Here is a 17,269-nt window from a genome sequence, read left to right on the forward strand (position 1 = left end):
GAACTCGAACTAAGCAGGGGCGAAATATTTAATCGATTTAAGGTGTTGGCAGTTTTCTTTACAATTTCTAGTCCGAAATGGTGCATTTAGGACGCATTCCATTACTACTTGAAGTCTTTTCTCCTATATTGAAATAAAAAGTAAACTTGGACGGTTTTACAGTAGGGGTTGCCGGGTGCAACCCCCTCCTGGACCCGCGAGTGATTACACTTATTTCATCTGCTTCACGACTCCCAACACCATAATAATTACATTGGTTGGTATGAAGTTATATTTGTTTACTAAACATTACACGTTTGTAAAAAGTTACGTTTAGTATAAGAAAAATAAAATTGGTTGAACATAATCATTGCGCAGTGTGCAATTTGAAAATTGCATAGCCTCGTCACGGACGTGGTAGTAGGTAGGTTTTATTTATTTTTAAGTATTGTTTTTTTTCTTGAGGGAAGGTGAAACATTTATAGTCTCCAGGTATTTATAGTCTTAATATATCCTGCCTAATAGTAAATGGGCGCAAGCCCAAGCTACGCCAACTCTTATGGCAAATACCGTTAACCCATAAATATTATGTATGAAAAAGAAAACCCATGCCCTGTTTCGCTAAACAAGTGCGACTTTATTGCGGTGACATTATGAGTGCCGCTATATCAGAATATACCCCGTCCAGTCAAATTTTTGAGACTAAGGTTAACTCGAAATTACCTTAAGGCTTAATTAGTGCACCTTGCGTTACCTACGTTAGAAGCCAAATGTAATAGACTGCACAAATTGCTATATAATGTGCATCTTGTGGGAATCGAACTCGCGCCCTCTCGTTCCACATGCGGCCACTCTAAAGTGCATCTTGTCGAATACCCGGTGACAAAGTTGAACATATAACTTATTTACACGTTTACAATGTAAATGGTTGTCGTAATCACATACACTATGGCATGTATTACAATTAAACAAAAACATTTTTTTCTCATTTATTTTTCACATATATTATATATCAGAACAGAGTTTTAAAGTCTCAATCCATTCAACAATTTTATGCATTTTGGAAAAAAAAACATGAATATAAAAAAACAACAATAATACTCACGCACACACACATAATCATACTTTCGTACACCCAAGCGCAGGCATAGAAACAATTAAAACACACGCACACACAAGCGCGTATGTATACATACTCGCACTCATATACATACACATACATACACACACGTTTGTATAATTTTTATGCGATCGATGCAGGCGCGTAGGAGCTGGGGACGCAGGGGCCGGGACCGCGGCCCCAATATTAAGGCTAGTAACGGCAATGGGACCGCGAATATTTAATACCGATTTTCTTAATAATCGTATTTTAAATAAAGCTACGCGCGTATAGATCAATACCAGTCTGACACGATATTGAATAAACAGGTCACCATGTCATAATTAAACCTATGACCATCTAGCTAATTGGCATGTGAATGGCGTGAAAACAGTCGGCGGATTATTAAAGACGGGTAAGTGGAAGAAGAGGCAATAGACAATAATTATTTATATCGTTGTTGATGTTTCAAAAACTGTAGTTGAAGAACTGAGAAAGGAAATGAGTCCCGACACACCTGGATTTAGAGTGCTGTGTCCGACTAGATGGACTGTTAGGGCGGAGTGTTTGAAAAGGATCCTAGACAACTATTCCGTTCTCCAGAAATTGTGGGATAATACCTATGAGACCACAAAAGACACTGAGACCAGAGCGCGCATTGTTGGTGTGAAGAGTCAGATGGCCTCATTTGACTTTTTCTATGGTGTGACCCTTGGGTATGTACTGTTAAAGCTCAGTGACAACCTAAGCAGGGCTCTTCAATACAAAGACATGTCAGCTTCTGAAGGTCACGATCTTGCCCTGTGACGGTGTCTAAATGTAATCGGATGTACCCTATACAAGCTAATGTAATCAAGAAGAGGCATTTAAATACAATGATATATTATTGAAGTATTTCGATTGTTTTTGATATGGCTAATTGTGTCTCTATTAAGTTGTGATGTAAGTTTAAGCGGGTATTTCCCTTTTTTAATGTGGGTATCAAATTATCGTTGTTCAACGCAATTTGTTCTTCTATTATAATGCTTACATCAAATTTGCATCAAAGGAAAGTGTTCTATTATTATACTTGGTTGAGTGTACGTAAAATTGCATTAAAATGAAAAGACAAACACAAACATGGTGCATGCACGGGTAAAACAAAATATGAAATTATTAATAGAATATAATAAGTAGAAATGATCAAATTATCGTTCGTCTTTAAACGTGGATACAACAATTGAGCTAATGAAACTTTCATCTTGAGTTAGTTAAGGTTGTATGAAGTAGAAACCATTATATAAAGTATAAGTTTGGGTTTACTGCACATATGTATATACATCTATCAATGCATTGTGTTCATACTGAATAGGTTGGAGAGTGGCCATCGTGTTAACAAACACATTATGTTTGCGTAATCCAATTCCTTCTACATTTTACCGAAAATTGCGGTCACCAATGACATTTAATTACACTTAATTAGGTCGTGTGGTACACGGCGGGATCAAGTAGTATTTGCAGCCAGTGGGCGAGAGCAGACCTTTTTAAACACTAAGGAACAAACAGTGTTTTGTCAACATTTCAAGGCATAGATATACTGCAGACCGCCACCCCTCCCTTCAGTCCCCAGCCCCCTTAAATAAAAAAAAGACAAAAACCACTGGTTATTAATTTTGTTCCAATTGCTCTCGCTAGGTTTAACGAGAACACAAACAATCTTATTCATACACACTATAGGTCCCTGAAACATATATAGAGAGAATTACAAACTTAAAGAATTGCTTATAATTGTTAACACATGGAATGCTCCGAATCCTCAAACTCACTACTCTTGCCAGTAGGGGCGTAGCAGAACACCGATCGATCATATTAGGCATGCACTCATATAAGATGCATAGGCTCAAGTCCAAAATTGGAATAAAATAAAATGAGCATGCACATAAGTTATTAACGAATAATGATTAATTTAATCAAACAAAACCTTTTTTTCTAACAAGCAACGCCTATAACTATTCACTTGTCTAATTTTGCAAAATAACATTATCGCTTGAATGCATACATGTATGTTTCACTCCAGGTTTTGTTCATAGCGCCTTTGATTGCAGACAGGAGAGGGAACCGCCCCAAACCACAGGCGTTGCCATAGTAATCGTCAGAGTTCAAAGCGTACACCATAATCCCGCCAAAACCGTTTTGCAGAATCCACTGAGTCTGAAATATTTAGAGAGGACATCATTGCTCAAGCATAAACAAAGCAAACTCATAACAGCACCGAACGTTTTCTTCTATCTTTTCTCAGCCCACTGAGGATAATAATATTTATGTCATAAAATAATTCTAACCTTCTTATCCTGCACAGAATGATAACTTTGACATGTAAAAATCAACCTTTGACTACAATGGTCAGAGAAAAAACACCAAAATACTGAATGGCGAGCTTATTGATATCCCCACACTTTGGAGCGGGACTTATACTGAAATTGAAAAATGTATCTATAATGTCGAGTTGTTATGATGAGATGTACCAAACGGGACATATTTGCCCCGAGGTGGGATAATTTTTTCCCCACCCCCACCCACCCACGTGTATATTTCACATCATATAAACGCAACATTTGATTTGCCCCCTGAGGTATCTGGATTTTGGCAGGGGTTGACAGTAAATTCAAATAAATAAAAGTACAGGAACGAAAGTGTTATGAATACAATTTCATGCTATCACATTTTCGAAATTTCTCGGCAGACTGTCTCTTCAAAGGACTGTTATATACCATGATTATGCCTGATAAAAAAAATGTTAATAAGTTTAGCTATGTGTTTTTCCTTTGAGACTCATGTGCTATCAAAATTGGGTCTGATGGGCGCGAGCAGACCTTTAAAAACTAAAAGGAAACAACAACAACCTGGACTAAGTATGAGATAGTCATTGAGCAACGTTTAAACCAGGTACGCTTTAAATTTTGCCTAATTTGGACATCAACAGAACAAAAGATCATGACTTTCAACACTATTGGTCAAAGATAATGACATTCGAAACTATAAGTCAATGATTGTGACGTTCAAAACTATAGGTCAAAGATCATAAACTTTAAAACTATAGGTTAAAGATCGTGACCTTAAAAACTAAGTCAAAGATAATTAAGTTCATAACTATAGGTCAAAGATCATGACCTTAAAACTAAGTCAAAGATCATTAAGTTCATAACTATAGGTCAAAGATCATGACCTTCAATAATATAGGTCAAAGATCGTGACCTTTAAACTATAGGTCAAAAATCATGAACTTAAAACTAAGTCAAAGATCATTAAGTTCATAACTATAGGTCAAAAATCATGAACTTAAAACTAAGTCAAAGATCATTAAGTTCATAACTATAGGTCAATGATCGTGACCTTTAAACTATAGGCCAAGATCATAAACGTCAAAACTATAAGTTAAAGATCATGACCTTAAAAACTAACTCAAAGATCATTAAGTTCATAACTATAGGTCAAAGATCATGACCTTCAATAATATAGGTCAATGTTCAGGACCTTCAAAGTATAGGTCAAAGATCATTATACGGACATGAATATGTGTTTAAAACTTTCATTATTGTTGCGTTTTATTAATCATATATCATGAAAACAATAGCTCTGATTTTGTTTTTAAATTGCCAAATTATTACAAAATCATATCGAAAACACCGATTGTAGCTGTATAATTAGTACTCAATGTAAATATAACCCTCGTGCACCTTGAGTGTCTGACTCATGACGTCATCGTAGCTGATCCACTGGTCCCCGCGGTAGGCGTACGGTACGCCGGCTTCAACGTCACGTACAGACACCGTACCTGTTGTGTTCAAAAACTTACAAACCTGAAAACAATAAAACAAATCAAGTATATTGAATCAAGTTTAATTGAAGGGGTAGCGGACTGTTTAGGAAGTTGCATTCCTAAGTTAGAGATATCTATGATAAATAGTTATGAGGTAGTGATTAGCGGTGTTGGTTACTGATGCCGTTGGCATGTATCTGATCTTCACCAACCGAGACCTCGTGGCGTCTCTTTGATACCTCTAACCAAAAGTATAATACGACCTTTATCATCCTGTAGCATCATACAACCAAGCGCATACCGTTATCACATAACACTTGTATACCTGTCAGAACAAAAGATAATAATTTACCAACGAATACTGTTAAAATCCACATTTTATATTAGTTCATAAGACATTCGGGTTCTAATACATATATTGTCAACCAACACACTCGGAATTGTCCGGTTAGCAAAGTGGTTAGCGCATTCGCACTCCCAAGGCGACCCGTGATCGATTCCCGACCTGGGCGCATGTGAATTTGGTAGGTGGTTACCTAGCCGGGCATGTGTGTTTTTTTCGGGCACTCCGATTTCTCCTACATCACAAGACCACATTCTCTCGCAACATCGTGCTAACGAGTGTGACATAGTATAAGTTATCATAACTTTCTTCACAATCGTTATAAGATATATAATGGTTTAACCAAGAACGGAGTTCACAAATCGGACACTGACCCACGGGAAGGTGCACTCCACACATTCCTTGCCCGGTCCCGTAGCGGGAGCGTCGTGTCCATGGAAACGCTCTGGGTCCATGAGCGTCCACGTGCGCGCGTACGTTGGGATCCCAACCATAATCTTCTCCTTAGGCATCCCGCGCTTGTGCCATTCGTAGCTAGACCAACCCTGAAATGCCAAGGCGGTTGTATGTTTAGTTTACCTCACCACTATATATGGCTGTCGACCCCAGTGATAATATGAGTCCTGAAATGTTGTCGGACATGGTGTACACGCATTATGGTATCCTGGCAAAACAACCCACAGTTCTTAAACGCGCGTTTCTAGCACTAAGGCAATAATAGTCCCTTGATTTAAAATTGTTTCGAGGCGAGGGACCAAACATACGACCCCTTGGTTGACAGTCTAGTATCTGACTGAAAGACCATTGTACTACGGTGAATCATTAATTTTGTTATATACCGTTACATTCTATGATAGACAGCTAAGCTATTACTTAAAAAAACTACTATTGACGCTCAACCTTCCGGAAAGACAATTAGTACTGGCGAGACTAGGGCTCTGGACTTGAAACTCATGGGTTAACTTAAAAGTGAACTCATCTACGTTTTCCCTAATCTCAATCAAATCAGATCCCTAACATTCGCTTGAGGTCGTAATACCACGACGTTACACAGGGTATTGAAATGAAGCGAACTACACTATAGTATAAATGAGATTGCGTATCTCTAAATTCATAACACTACGTGATAAAGCGGAGTTTGGGTGTATGTTTTAGTTCATGCAGTACAAATGAAGCGAACGAACAGCGACTTATAGTTTATCGTTGATAGTCAGAAAAGTAAATCATGAAGTGTGACGAAACAGCCCAATATATGGAACGGAAAAATCATGTACACCAATAACTGAAAAAAGTGCACGCAATACTTGGCTGTGATTTGCCTGCTTGATGCCATTTACTAAAACCTCTGTAACGGAATGATTTGTAGTATTCGGCTCAGATACATGGATATCAAAATAAGGATACTTACAATATTTCCGCCCCTTATTACAATTTTCTTCTGCCAATCCTGCGGATAGAGGGGACTGTTATATCCTGTGACGGGATCGTATACGGCATATCCGTAGTAGTCGTAACACATCAAGTTGATGAAGTCAAGGCTCCTATAATATGGGAAATAAACGCTTTTAAGTGAAGATAAATATTCAAATTACAAATCTAACGAATATATTTCAACCAAGGGAGTGAGAGCGACCGTAGGAATGAGTACATTTAATTTGTAATACATGAACTATAACTGACGTAGATAATTAAATAGAACGTAAATGACCAAGGCGCGTACGCCAATCACCAAAATAGTGCAAAAACTACTTAGACCTTGCATGTTTAAAATAATGAACTATAAAACAATGGATTACAAATGTGCTGATTTTGTGGTCATCGGTTCCATTAGCACTAGGAATATATGTACTGGTTTGCACATTTAAACATAACATAGGGTGTGTGTAACCATTTCGAGAAACTATAAATTAGCTTAGCAGGTAACTTCTTACAGCCATCTTGTGCACCAGCCAATTGTAAGCACGCCCCCCCCCCCAGTTCCCCACCTGCGGCGACGAACTGCGGATAAAATCCCCGCCAAATGCCCCCGCATCCCAGGGACCCTAGGTAAAGGCCATTACCCACTATTTTTTGGCGCGAAGACAAAACCACCTCATTCACCGGCACTACTGGGCCACCTGGAAGGTAACAACACGGCCAATTCCACTGGCTAACCCCGGTATACCCCCGGACCTAGGAGGGGGGGGCGTGGTTACAATTGACTGGGGCATTGATATTACAGAATATACTAGACATGCCGCAATGCGACGAAAGCTTGGTACAATGTACCAGATTTGCAATTTGTGTTATCAAAAGCTTTTGGCAAATTTAAGTAATAATGGATAGGCATACATATGGAAAATCTCACTTGGCTAGGGCAGGCACATCGTATATTTCCATGACTGCCCTTCCCGCCGCCACCGCCGCCGACAGCGTATACTTCCTACCCTCCGCCTGCCCCGCATGGTCAAGCGCCGTCCGCAACTCCTGGAAAAATAATTAAGATTTGAGAGATAATTCGCTGGCAATTTCTTCTTTAAAAAAATCCCTATTGCTTTGAAATCCACTTAACGACCGCCAGTTACGTCTACAACCATAAAAAGTGTTGTTGTTGTTGTTTTGCGACTGACAAAATGCGTATCATGGGTATTATATTTGAATCCAAAATGGGCCAACTCACATCCATTTCAAACAGACTGCTTGACAATTAACTTCTGTTTAGATTGGGCAACACCTTTCCTATCCATAATCAACATCAAGCCAGATACTAGCCTTCCTAAAGAAGCAAGCGTCACAATTTGCAGTCTCAACCAATGTACCTTCCTAAAGAATCAAGCGTCACAATTTGCAGTCTCAACCAATGTACCTTCTTAAAGAATCAAGCGTTACAATTTGCAATCTTAACCATTGTTACGTGTACACCAAACATTGCCTAGTTGACTTGCAACTCTTTTTCCTCTTCTCTGTTGCTTTGAGTTTCAATAACATGCATCGTTGATACACAACCATCATTTTAGTTCCAGATTGATAGTCGTCGGCTCAATATCTAATTCCTCACCAGACTGTCACAGTTCCGCTCTTTAAGCCACAGTGTTGGCAGACAGGAAACACTATAAAATACGATGGAACAACCACCCGAATATCTACCAAGCATACCTGGAGCAGGACGGTGAAGTTTTTGCGCTGCTGTACCGGAAGTTGCCAGCCGGGGAACTCAAAGTCGATATCGAGGCCGTCGAAATCGTACTTCTTCAGGAACGGAGCAGCACTCGACACAAACCTGTCAGAAAAGGGACAATTTGGTTGAAAATGGGCAAGTGACATCATACGGGTTTAAGCCCTTGTCAAATTTAGCTTAAAGACAATAGCATTTAAAAAGGCGTGCACGTCACTTTCTTTCAAATGGAACTTTGGGTTAGGTGTCGATTCTCCCGATTCCACCAGAATGCGCACACTAGCATTAGTACACGCACATTCCATCAAAGGCTTGCACAACCAGAATACGCACACTCCATCAAAGGCTTGTACAACCAGAATACGCACACTCCATCAAAGGCTTGCACAACCAGAATACGCACACTTCGATTGAACGCTAGCACAACCAGAATACGAACACTTCGATTAAACGCTAGCACCCCCAGAATACGCACACTTCGATTGAACGCAAGCACCCCCAGAATACGCACACTTCGATGGAACGCTAGCACAACCAGAATACGTACACTTCGATTGAACGCTAGCACAACCAGAATACGCACACTTCGATTGAACGCTAGCACAACCAGAATACGCACACTTCGATTGAACGCTAGCACAACCAGAATACGAACACTTCGATTGAACGCTAGCACAACCTGAATACGGACACTTCGATCGAACGCTAGCACAACCAGAATACGAACACTTCGATTGAACGCTAGCCCCCCAGAATACGCTTACTTCGATTGAACGCTTGCACAACCAGAATACGGACACTTCGATCGAACGCTAGCACAACCAGAATACGAACACTTCGATTGAACGCTAGCACAACCAGAATACGGACACTTCGATCGAACGCTAGCACAACCAGAATACGACCACTTCGATTGAACGCAAGCACCCCCAGAATACGCTTACTTCGATTTAACGCTAGCACAACCAGAATACGTACACTTCGATTGAACGCTAGCATCGTCGATACTGGTGGTGTGCGTTAAGCAGGTACGATTATACACATTCACTGTAGAATACCTAATAATAACTAGAATTCTGCGAATCGGACGAGTCACTTCTCGGGAACGCCCTTTATAATAACAAAAGCCATCATGGCCTTTGACCAATTGATTCCATTATAAAATTGGGAGGGGGGCATCTTGTGACCAAAACCGATGGGCATACGATGTTTGAATACTGAACACGAAATAGTTCAAACGTTGTTGATCGGAAACAAAAGTGTGTTGACGTTTATACTAATAATATACAGTACAATGTGCATATTTAAAAAAATATTTTTCAATATTTTTTTTCAAATATTCGGTATTATAATTTTTAGTGAGGAATTATAAGATTTTTTTTTGATTTTTTAAAAAAATTATTTGAGTTTGAGAATCCGGTGCCAGTGCGTCGACGCCAGAAAAAGCATTTTCTACGTGAATTTCATGCTTTGTCTGCCATGCATCGCAAGCGACACATTCTAGTTTAAGTAGTGGTTTAAAATCCATACATTACTAATAATTGTTGTGCCGATAAAAAACATAAATGCTCTACTTAGATCTGTTTGCGGCCGATGCCAGGATAGGAGTGAAGCCGTGGTTGCCCCCGCCCCCGTTACAGATGATAATCTTGAGTGCGGGGTTCTGTTGTCGTAGTAACGGCACCTTGGAGAAGTAGCGAGTGACGTCATCAGGACTAGCAGGAGCAATCTGACCGTCTTTGATCACCGTGTTGATCAGGATCAAGTGGGTGCCTGGTGGAATAAACGATTCACAGGTTTTTACAATTACATAGCCTTAAACAATTACATAGGCTTCAACAATTACACAGCCTTATACACATACACAGCCTTATACACATACACAGGCTTATACAGATACAAAGGCCTATACACTTACAAAGGCTTATACACATACACAGTCTTATACACATACACAGGCTTATACATATACATAGGCGTATACACATACACAGCCTTATACACATACACAGGCTTATACATATACAAAGACTTAAACACATACAAAGGCTTAAACATATACACAGGCTTATACACATACACGGCCTTATACACATGCACAGGCTTATACACTTGCACAGGCTTATACACTTACACAGGCTTATACATATACACAGCCTTATACACATAAACACCCTTATACACATACACAGCCTTATACACATGCACAGCCATATACACATACACAGGCTTATACATATACACAGGCTTATACACATACACAGCCTTATACACATGCACAGCCATATACACATACACAGGCTTATACATATACACAGGCTTATACACTTACACAGCCTTATACACATACACAGGCTTATACACTTACACAGGCTTATACACATACTTAGCTTACACAGGCTTATACATATACACAACCTTATACACATACACAGCCTTATACACATACCCAGCCTTATACACATACACAGGCGTATACATATACAAAGGCTTATACACATACCCAGCCTTATACACATACACAGACGTATACATATACAAAGGCTTATACACATACACAGCCTTATACACATACATAGGCTTATACATAGACAAAGGCTTATACACTTACAAAGGCTTAAACATATACACAGGCTTATACACTTACACAGGCTTATACACTTACAGCGGCTTATACACATACACAGCCTTATACACATACATAGCCTTATACACATACACAGCCTTATACACATACACAACCATATACACATACACAGGCTTATACATATACACAGGCTTATACACTTACACAGGCTTATACACATACTCAGGCTTATACACATACACAGGCTTATACATATACACAGGCTTATACACTTACACAGGCTTATACACATACTCAGGCTTATACACATACACAGGCTTATACACATACACAGGCTTATACACATACACAGCCTTATATACATACACAGGCTTATACACATAAACAGACTTATACACATACACAGCCTTATACACATACACAGGCTTATACACTTGCACAGGCTTATACACATACACAGGTATATACACTTACACAGGCTTATACACTTACACAGGCTTATACACATACACAGCCTTATACACATACACAGGCTTATACACATACACAGCCTTATACACATACACAGGCTTATACACTTACAAAGGCTTCTACACTTGCACAGGCTTATATACTTACACAGGCTTATACACTTACACAGGCTTATACACTTACAAAGGCGTATACACATACACAGGCTTATACACTTGCACAGGCTTATACACATACATAGGCTAATACACATACACAGGCTAATACACTTACACAGGCTTATACACTTACACAGGCTTATACACTTGCACAGGCTTATACACATACACAGCCTTATACACTTGCACAGGCTTATACACTTACACAGGCTTATACACTTACACAGGCTTATACACTTACAAAGGCTTATACACATACACAGCCTTATACACATACACAGGCTTATACACATACACAGGCTTATACACTTGCACAGGCTTATACACATACACAGGTATATACACTTACACAGGCGTATACACTTACACAGGCTTATACACATACACAGCCTTATACACATACACAGGCTTATACACATACACATCCTTATACACATACACAGGCTTATACACTTACAAAGGCTTCTACACTTGCACAGGCTTATACACTTACACAGGCTTATACACTTACACAGGCTTATACACTTACAAAGGCTTATACACATACACAGCCTTATACACATACACAGGCTTATAACTTGCACAGGCTTATACACATACACAGGCTTATACACATACACAGGCTTATACACTTGCACAGGCTTATACACATACACAGGCTAATACACATACACAGGCTTATACACTTACACAGGCTTATACACATACACAACCTTATACACATACACCGACGTATACACTTGCACATGCTTATACACATACACAGGCTTATACACATACACAGGTTATACACTTACAAAGGATTATACACATACACAGCCTTATACACATACACAGGCGTATACACTTGCACAGGCTTATACACATACACAGCCTTATACACATACACAGGCTTATACACTTATACAGGCTTATACACTTGCACAGGCTTATACACATACACAGGCTTATACACATACACAGGCTTATACACTTACAAAGGCTTATACACATACACAGGCGTATACACTTGCACAGGCTTATGCACATACACAGCCTTATACACGTACACAGGCTTCAACAATTACATAGAACTATACTATTTAATACACAGCCTTATACAATTACACAGCCTTATTCAATTACACAGGCTCAAATAATTAAACACTCAGGCACATACAATTACATAGGCTTTAACAGTTATATATAGCCTTATACTTTTAACAGGCTTACACAAATACACAGCTTTATACAATTACACAGGCTTATATATATAACTGGCCGCAGATTTGCATAAACATGTATTTTGCCAAAGTGTCCGGGGAGTTTGATATTCGGGGAGTTTGATATTTGACACAAAATGGGAACTTTAGATTTGATTGGGATTGGTTTAATACTTACACAGTGTGGCGTTCATGGCGGGGTGCAGCGTCCCATTGTCAGGCCAAGTTTCGTCAAGGGAGAAGTAACACAGGAGTAGCTTCGAGCCGTCATCTGTAAACAGGTGCATTTCAACTTAAACGTTGATCATACAAAATACAAAAAACTTTCTTTTTGTAGTACCAATTATTTACCCCTTTTAATGATTTTCGGATACAATTTTGGTTCATATAAGCAATTGCACACGAGATCATTACATTTACGTGTTCGATCAATCAACATAATACATATGAAAGTGGCCATTATGTTTATGAGTGTCAAATAAAACGTCAAAAAGAGACCTCGTGTTTGTGTAGTTATTACATACCATGTTGAAAACCCTTCGACGCAAAGAAAAAGTTAATCGCGAGGTAGATGTGACCCAGTCCCGCGATTCCAAGCAGAATCACCCACGTCACGTCCATTATGACGTCATGCTGAACGTGTACATTCGACACGTGTTAAGATTTAAATTTCCTGCCTGTAAAATAGAATTAAGCACAATGTGATAGGTTTCTATAGGAGAAGCTATAATTTCAAGTACTTAAAGCTGTATCCTAATGTTAACATTTAATCTACTGTTAAATATGTATAAATTACAAAGCGCATATTTAGTGTGTTCTAACTTGTGACCTGAATTAAAATCAAGCCATCGGTTGAATTCGTAACCACAAGTCTGTTAATACCGAAAATCGCATAAAATCTCCTTTGACCATTTGATTCTTCCGTGTGCCTTGCAAAAATGGCAAAGTTGAGCCATGTGACTACATTTTACCGTCAAAACCCAATATTAAATACTAAGAGTATACCATTAATATTGAATTGAGTATAGAGATACATATAAGTGTATGTTTAAAACCAGTACTGACTGAAACCACTGAAATGTTCTAATCTTAAATGAATTGTACTTTGACACAAGTCGCAACTCTCTGTTCAAATGCATGTATAATACATGTATTAATTAACGCGTTTAACAGCGCTAACACTTATAACAGATACAGTACCAAGTAGTAGTATGTTTACAAGTTTATAAGTAATAATGATATGTGTGTTTTATGTAATTTAACTTACTTCCTTTAAATAATTCCAATATGGTTGATCAATCTTCAATTATATTTCCTTGTTTATACATTGAGGCATGAAGTATGAACTAATTCAGCCCATGTGACCCACTTAGTTTATACATAGACGTTTACAGTGTGGGGAAACAGTTTTGTCATGTGACACATACATGGTAGCGTACACATAGAAAGTAGGGCAAAAGAGCACACACTGGGTAAGTCATTTGCATATTTCTACGTTATCAACTCGCTCCTAAATCCTAGCCTTCCAAATCCGCACCAATTCATAGGCTTTCCGAAAATGTGCTTATTCTCTTTCGGAACGTTTTATGCACCAGTCAATTGTAACCACGCCCCCCCCCCCCCCCCAGGTCCAGGGAATAGCGGGGACTTTGACTTTCGGTCCAGCGAACCCAGGGTAAAATCCCCGCCCTGCGGGTACGAACAGATGGTAAAATCCCCGCAAAATGCCCCCGCTCCCAAGGGACATTAGGTTAGGCCCATTCCTCGCTATTTTTTGCGACCACAAAACCACCGCATTCACCCGGCACTATGGGGTCACCTGAAAGGTAAAAACACGGCCCATTTTCCCGGTATACCCCCGGACCTGGGGGGGAGGCGTGGTTACAATTGACTGGTGCATTACATTCATTAAATGTTCAATAAATATTTTTGAAGCACAACAGGCCGACGTTCACAATTGGCCCAATTTGTTATCAAAACGATCCAAATTACCGGAAGTATTCGCTGCAGGTGTTTTGTAGTTGCCTTTTTATATTTTTATTTGCAAAATTGTAAAAGAAAACGTCAAAACAAGTGGTGTTTTAGAAATGTCAACGTACACACTTCTAACGTTTTAGTGTGTACTTTTGAACTTGACTTGTACACGAATTGCTCTAACTCAGCGTATCTCCCATGTTAAGATTTTATGTTTTTAAAGAAAGTAAAACGAAATCAACGTTACAGCCTTGGTTGCTTTGTAATCAGCGATGTACAGAACTTTATATTGAGATTACACTAAGACAGTTTCAGGCATTCAAATGAAACTTGCTATTCAGGTTGCCATGAACAATACGTAAGTATCAAGCAAAATCCCACACAATACTTTTGAAAATGTTGAGTCATACCCCTTTTTTCTGACCAAAACAAACTTACAGCGTTGGGGTTTGATCAAGGTTATAATTGCATTGTTTATTCTGCAGGCATTAGCAACAGCCAGGAGCGACAGTATGTTACCCTGTCATCAACCTGACCATTCAATGAGCAGTCCGGTATCTCCCTACTTCAGGTGTAGGGCACTGGCTTCCCGTGGCATGCACTGAGACAGAGGCATCAGTATAAACACAGCGGCCTCGTCACGAACGTTTGAATATAATGATTTTTAGAGAAAGACAGTCCAGATTATTGATATGGCGTGGTAGCGTTGCATTTATAAGCAACAAAGGCGATATCATTTATGCAAATGAAAATAACTTATCTGGTGTGTGCTCTTTTGCCCTTTCTACTGAGTATACGTTACCATTTGTGCGTCATGTAACATCATCCATAACATAATAATGGCACTAAATTCACAACATTAATATCGTCACCTTAGTGCAATAACTCAATAACTGCATATAGAAATAGAAGCAGATATTGAGTTCTTGCACTAAGGTGATCTTCACTATCAACATAATCAGCCTTCTCACCTGTCCTAGCATTCCGATCCCCAGTCAAAATATAGATACAACCATCCCCATACACTTATTCTCTTTGTAAATAATATCATTAATCAATAAGGCAAATATATTGGTTTCGTGATTTACTTCCCTATTGCGACCATGAGGCACATTATACAACAAGCAAACAAATATGCCATTATTCAAATTGAAAAAAAAAACCTTTTTAATACAACCACTAAATGTTTTAACTAGTTCAACATCACTTGAAGTTTTATCATTTATGTAAACAATAATCTTACCACTATAACTTCTCTTAGCACCTTTTGTTTTAATTGTTATATTCAATACAAAAGCATTAAATTCATAAACATTATAGTTTAAAGAGTCATCTAACCATGTTTAAGAAAACATGGATATCATTTTCCTGAAATAAATATTTACCTTTTTACAAATAAGTTCATTGTAGGTTTTCCCCCAAAAGTCCATGTACATTATTTAACCTCTTGTGTCACCTCTCCACCGTCCTAGTTGTTAACCCTTGTTCTCCGTCTTGACATTCGGAACTCCTCGGCCATTTTTTCAAAAACAACCTCGGATGTATGCCGGTGTAACGTTGTAAACTGACCCCCATAGAATAATGACCCCCCGGTCATTATTTTATATAGAATAGTGACTCCCCGGTCAAAATATTATGACCGGGGGGTCATAATATTATGACTCCCCCACACGTAAAAAAATGACCCTCACAAAGAATTGTGCCCCCCTATAGAATAACGACCCCCTAACCCAAACCTTAACCCATCCAAGGTACACTTACAACATTATAGGCATCGGAGGAGAATATGGCAATGACACCCGTCCGTGCGTGCGTCCGTGCTGCGTACGAGCAATATTTTTTTGTGACCGCAACTCTTCATTCATTATTGGACGGAATTGATTCAAACTTATAGGGATTACTACTACCAATGCCTAGTTGTGCAGAAAGAAAAAAATGATTTGCTCCACCTGTTCGGGAGTTATGGCCCTTAAATTCGAACAACATCTTATTGTCATGGGCGTCACAGGTCATAAAACATGGGACTTCCCCACAACCGATACGCATATTTTATGGCTTATATTGATATAATTGTTTACGTTTACTACTTAAAAACGCCTGAGAAGTGACACAAATACCCTAAATCCAAAAAGGATGTCTCTTCAACAATATACTGAAATTTGAATAATTTTTTAACGACGAGGAGCGTCACAGGTAATAAAACCACTATGCTACCCCACACCCGTTTCGCCTATTTTTGGAGGTATATATTATGAGTGATATATAGGTGACATAAAGAAGGTTAAGGGTATTTGACATCACTTTCAGGGGTGGCATAAAACAATGTGCTTTTCCACGTATGAATTGCCTTTTTTACAATCTTGCACTCCAGAAAATGAACTATTTTACCTTCAATAGCATTTTTTCGTAATGAGCCCGCGAACCAATGCTATAACGAAATTAGTGCAGCATGTAGGATGCAATAACAAAATGATGTTTCTTCTAAAATTTCGGACAAAATCAC

The 17,269-nt window shown here is 38.8% G+C and overlaps 1 protein-coding gene across 2 annotated transcripts; it reads right to left on the reverse strand.

Annotated features, from left to right (window-relative positions):
* Positions 1 to 954: 954 nt before the first annotated feature.
* On the reverse strand, positions 955 to 16,246 carry LOC128236080 (acidic mammalian chitinase-like). Of its 2 annotated transcripts, none has more exons than XM_052951025.1 (10): positions 16,152 to 16,246; positions 13,317 to 13,469; positions 12,971 to 13,063; positions 9,949 to 10,147; positions 8,356 to 8,479; positions 7,568 to 7,686; positions 6,629 to 6,761; positions 5,595 to 5,765; positions 4,795 to 4,917; positions 955 to 3,268 (listed from the first exon to the last, which is right to left on the reverse strand). In XM_052951025.1, exons 2-10 carry the CDS (start codon positions 13,411 to 13,413, stop codon positions 3,098 to 3,100), a joined length of 1,230 nt encoding a protein of 409 aa, XP_052806985.1. In that variant the 5' UTR covers positions 13,414 to 13,469; positions 16,152 to 16,246; the 3' UTR covers positions 955 to 3,097. The 2 variants fall into 2 exon arrangements, with proteins under 2 accessions (XP_052806985.1, XP_052806908.1); XM_052950948.1 differs by lacking the exon at positions 16,152 to 16,246 and adding an exon at positions 14,060 to 14,177.
* Positions 16,247 to 17,269: the final 1,023 nt, after the last annotated feature.

The sequence above is a fragment of the Mya arenaria genome, chromosome 1 (assembly GCF_026914265.1).
Source record: "Mya arenaria isolate MELC-2E11 chromosome 1, ASM2691426v1".
NCBI lineage: Eukaryota > Metazoa > Mollusca > Bivalvia > Myida > Myidae > Mya > Mya arenaria.

Excerpts from the sequence above, each read along its gene's own strand:
- LOC128236080 (XM_052951025.1), bottom strand. The coding sequence starts at position 13,413 with ATGGACGTGACGTGGGTGATTCTGCTTGGAATCGCGGGACTGGGTCAC. Across the intron at positions 8,480-9,948 it reads TCGGCCGCAAACAGATCTAA|GTTTGTGTCGAGTGCTGCTC; the intron begins GTAGAGCATTTA and ends CTTTTCTGACAG. Across the intron at positions 4,918-5,594 it reads TGGAGTGCACCTTCCCGTGG|GTTTGTAAGTTTTTGAACAC; the intron begins GTCAGTGTCCGA and ends TATTGTTTTCAG.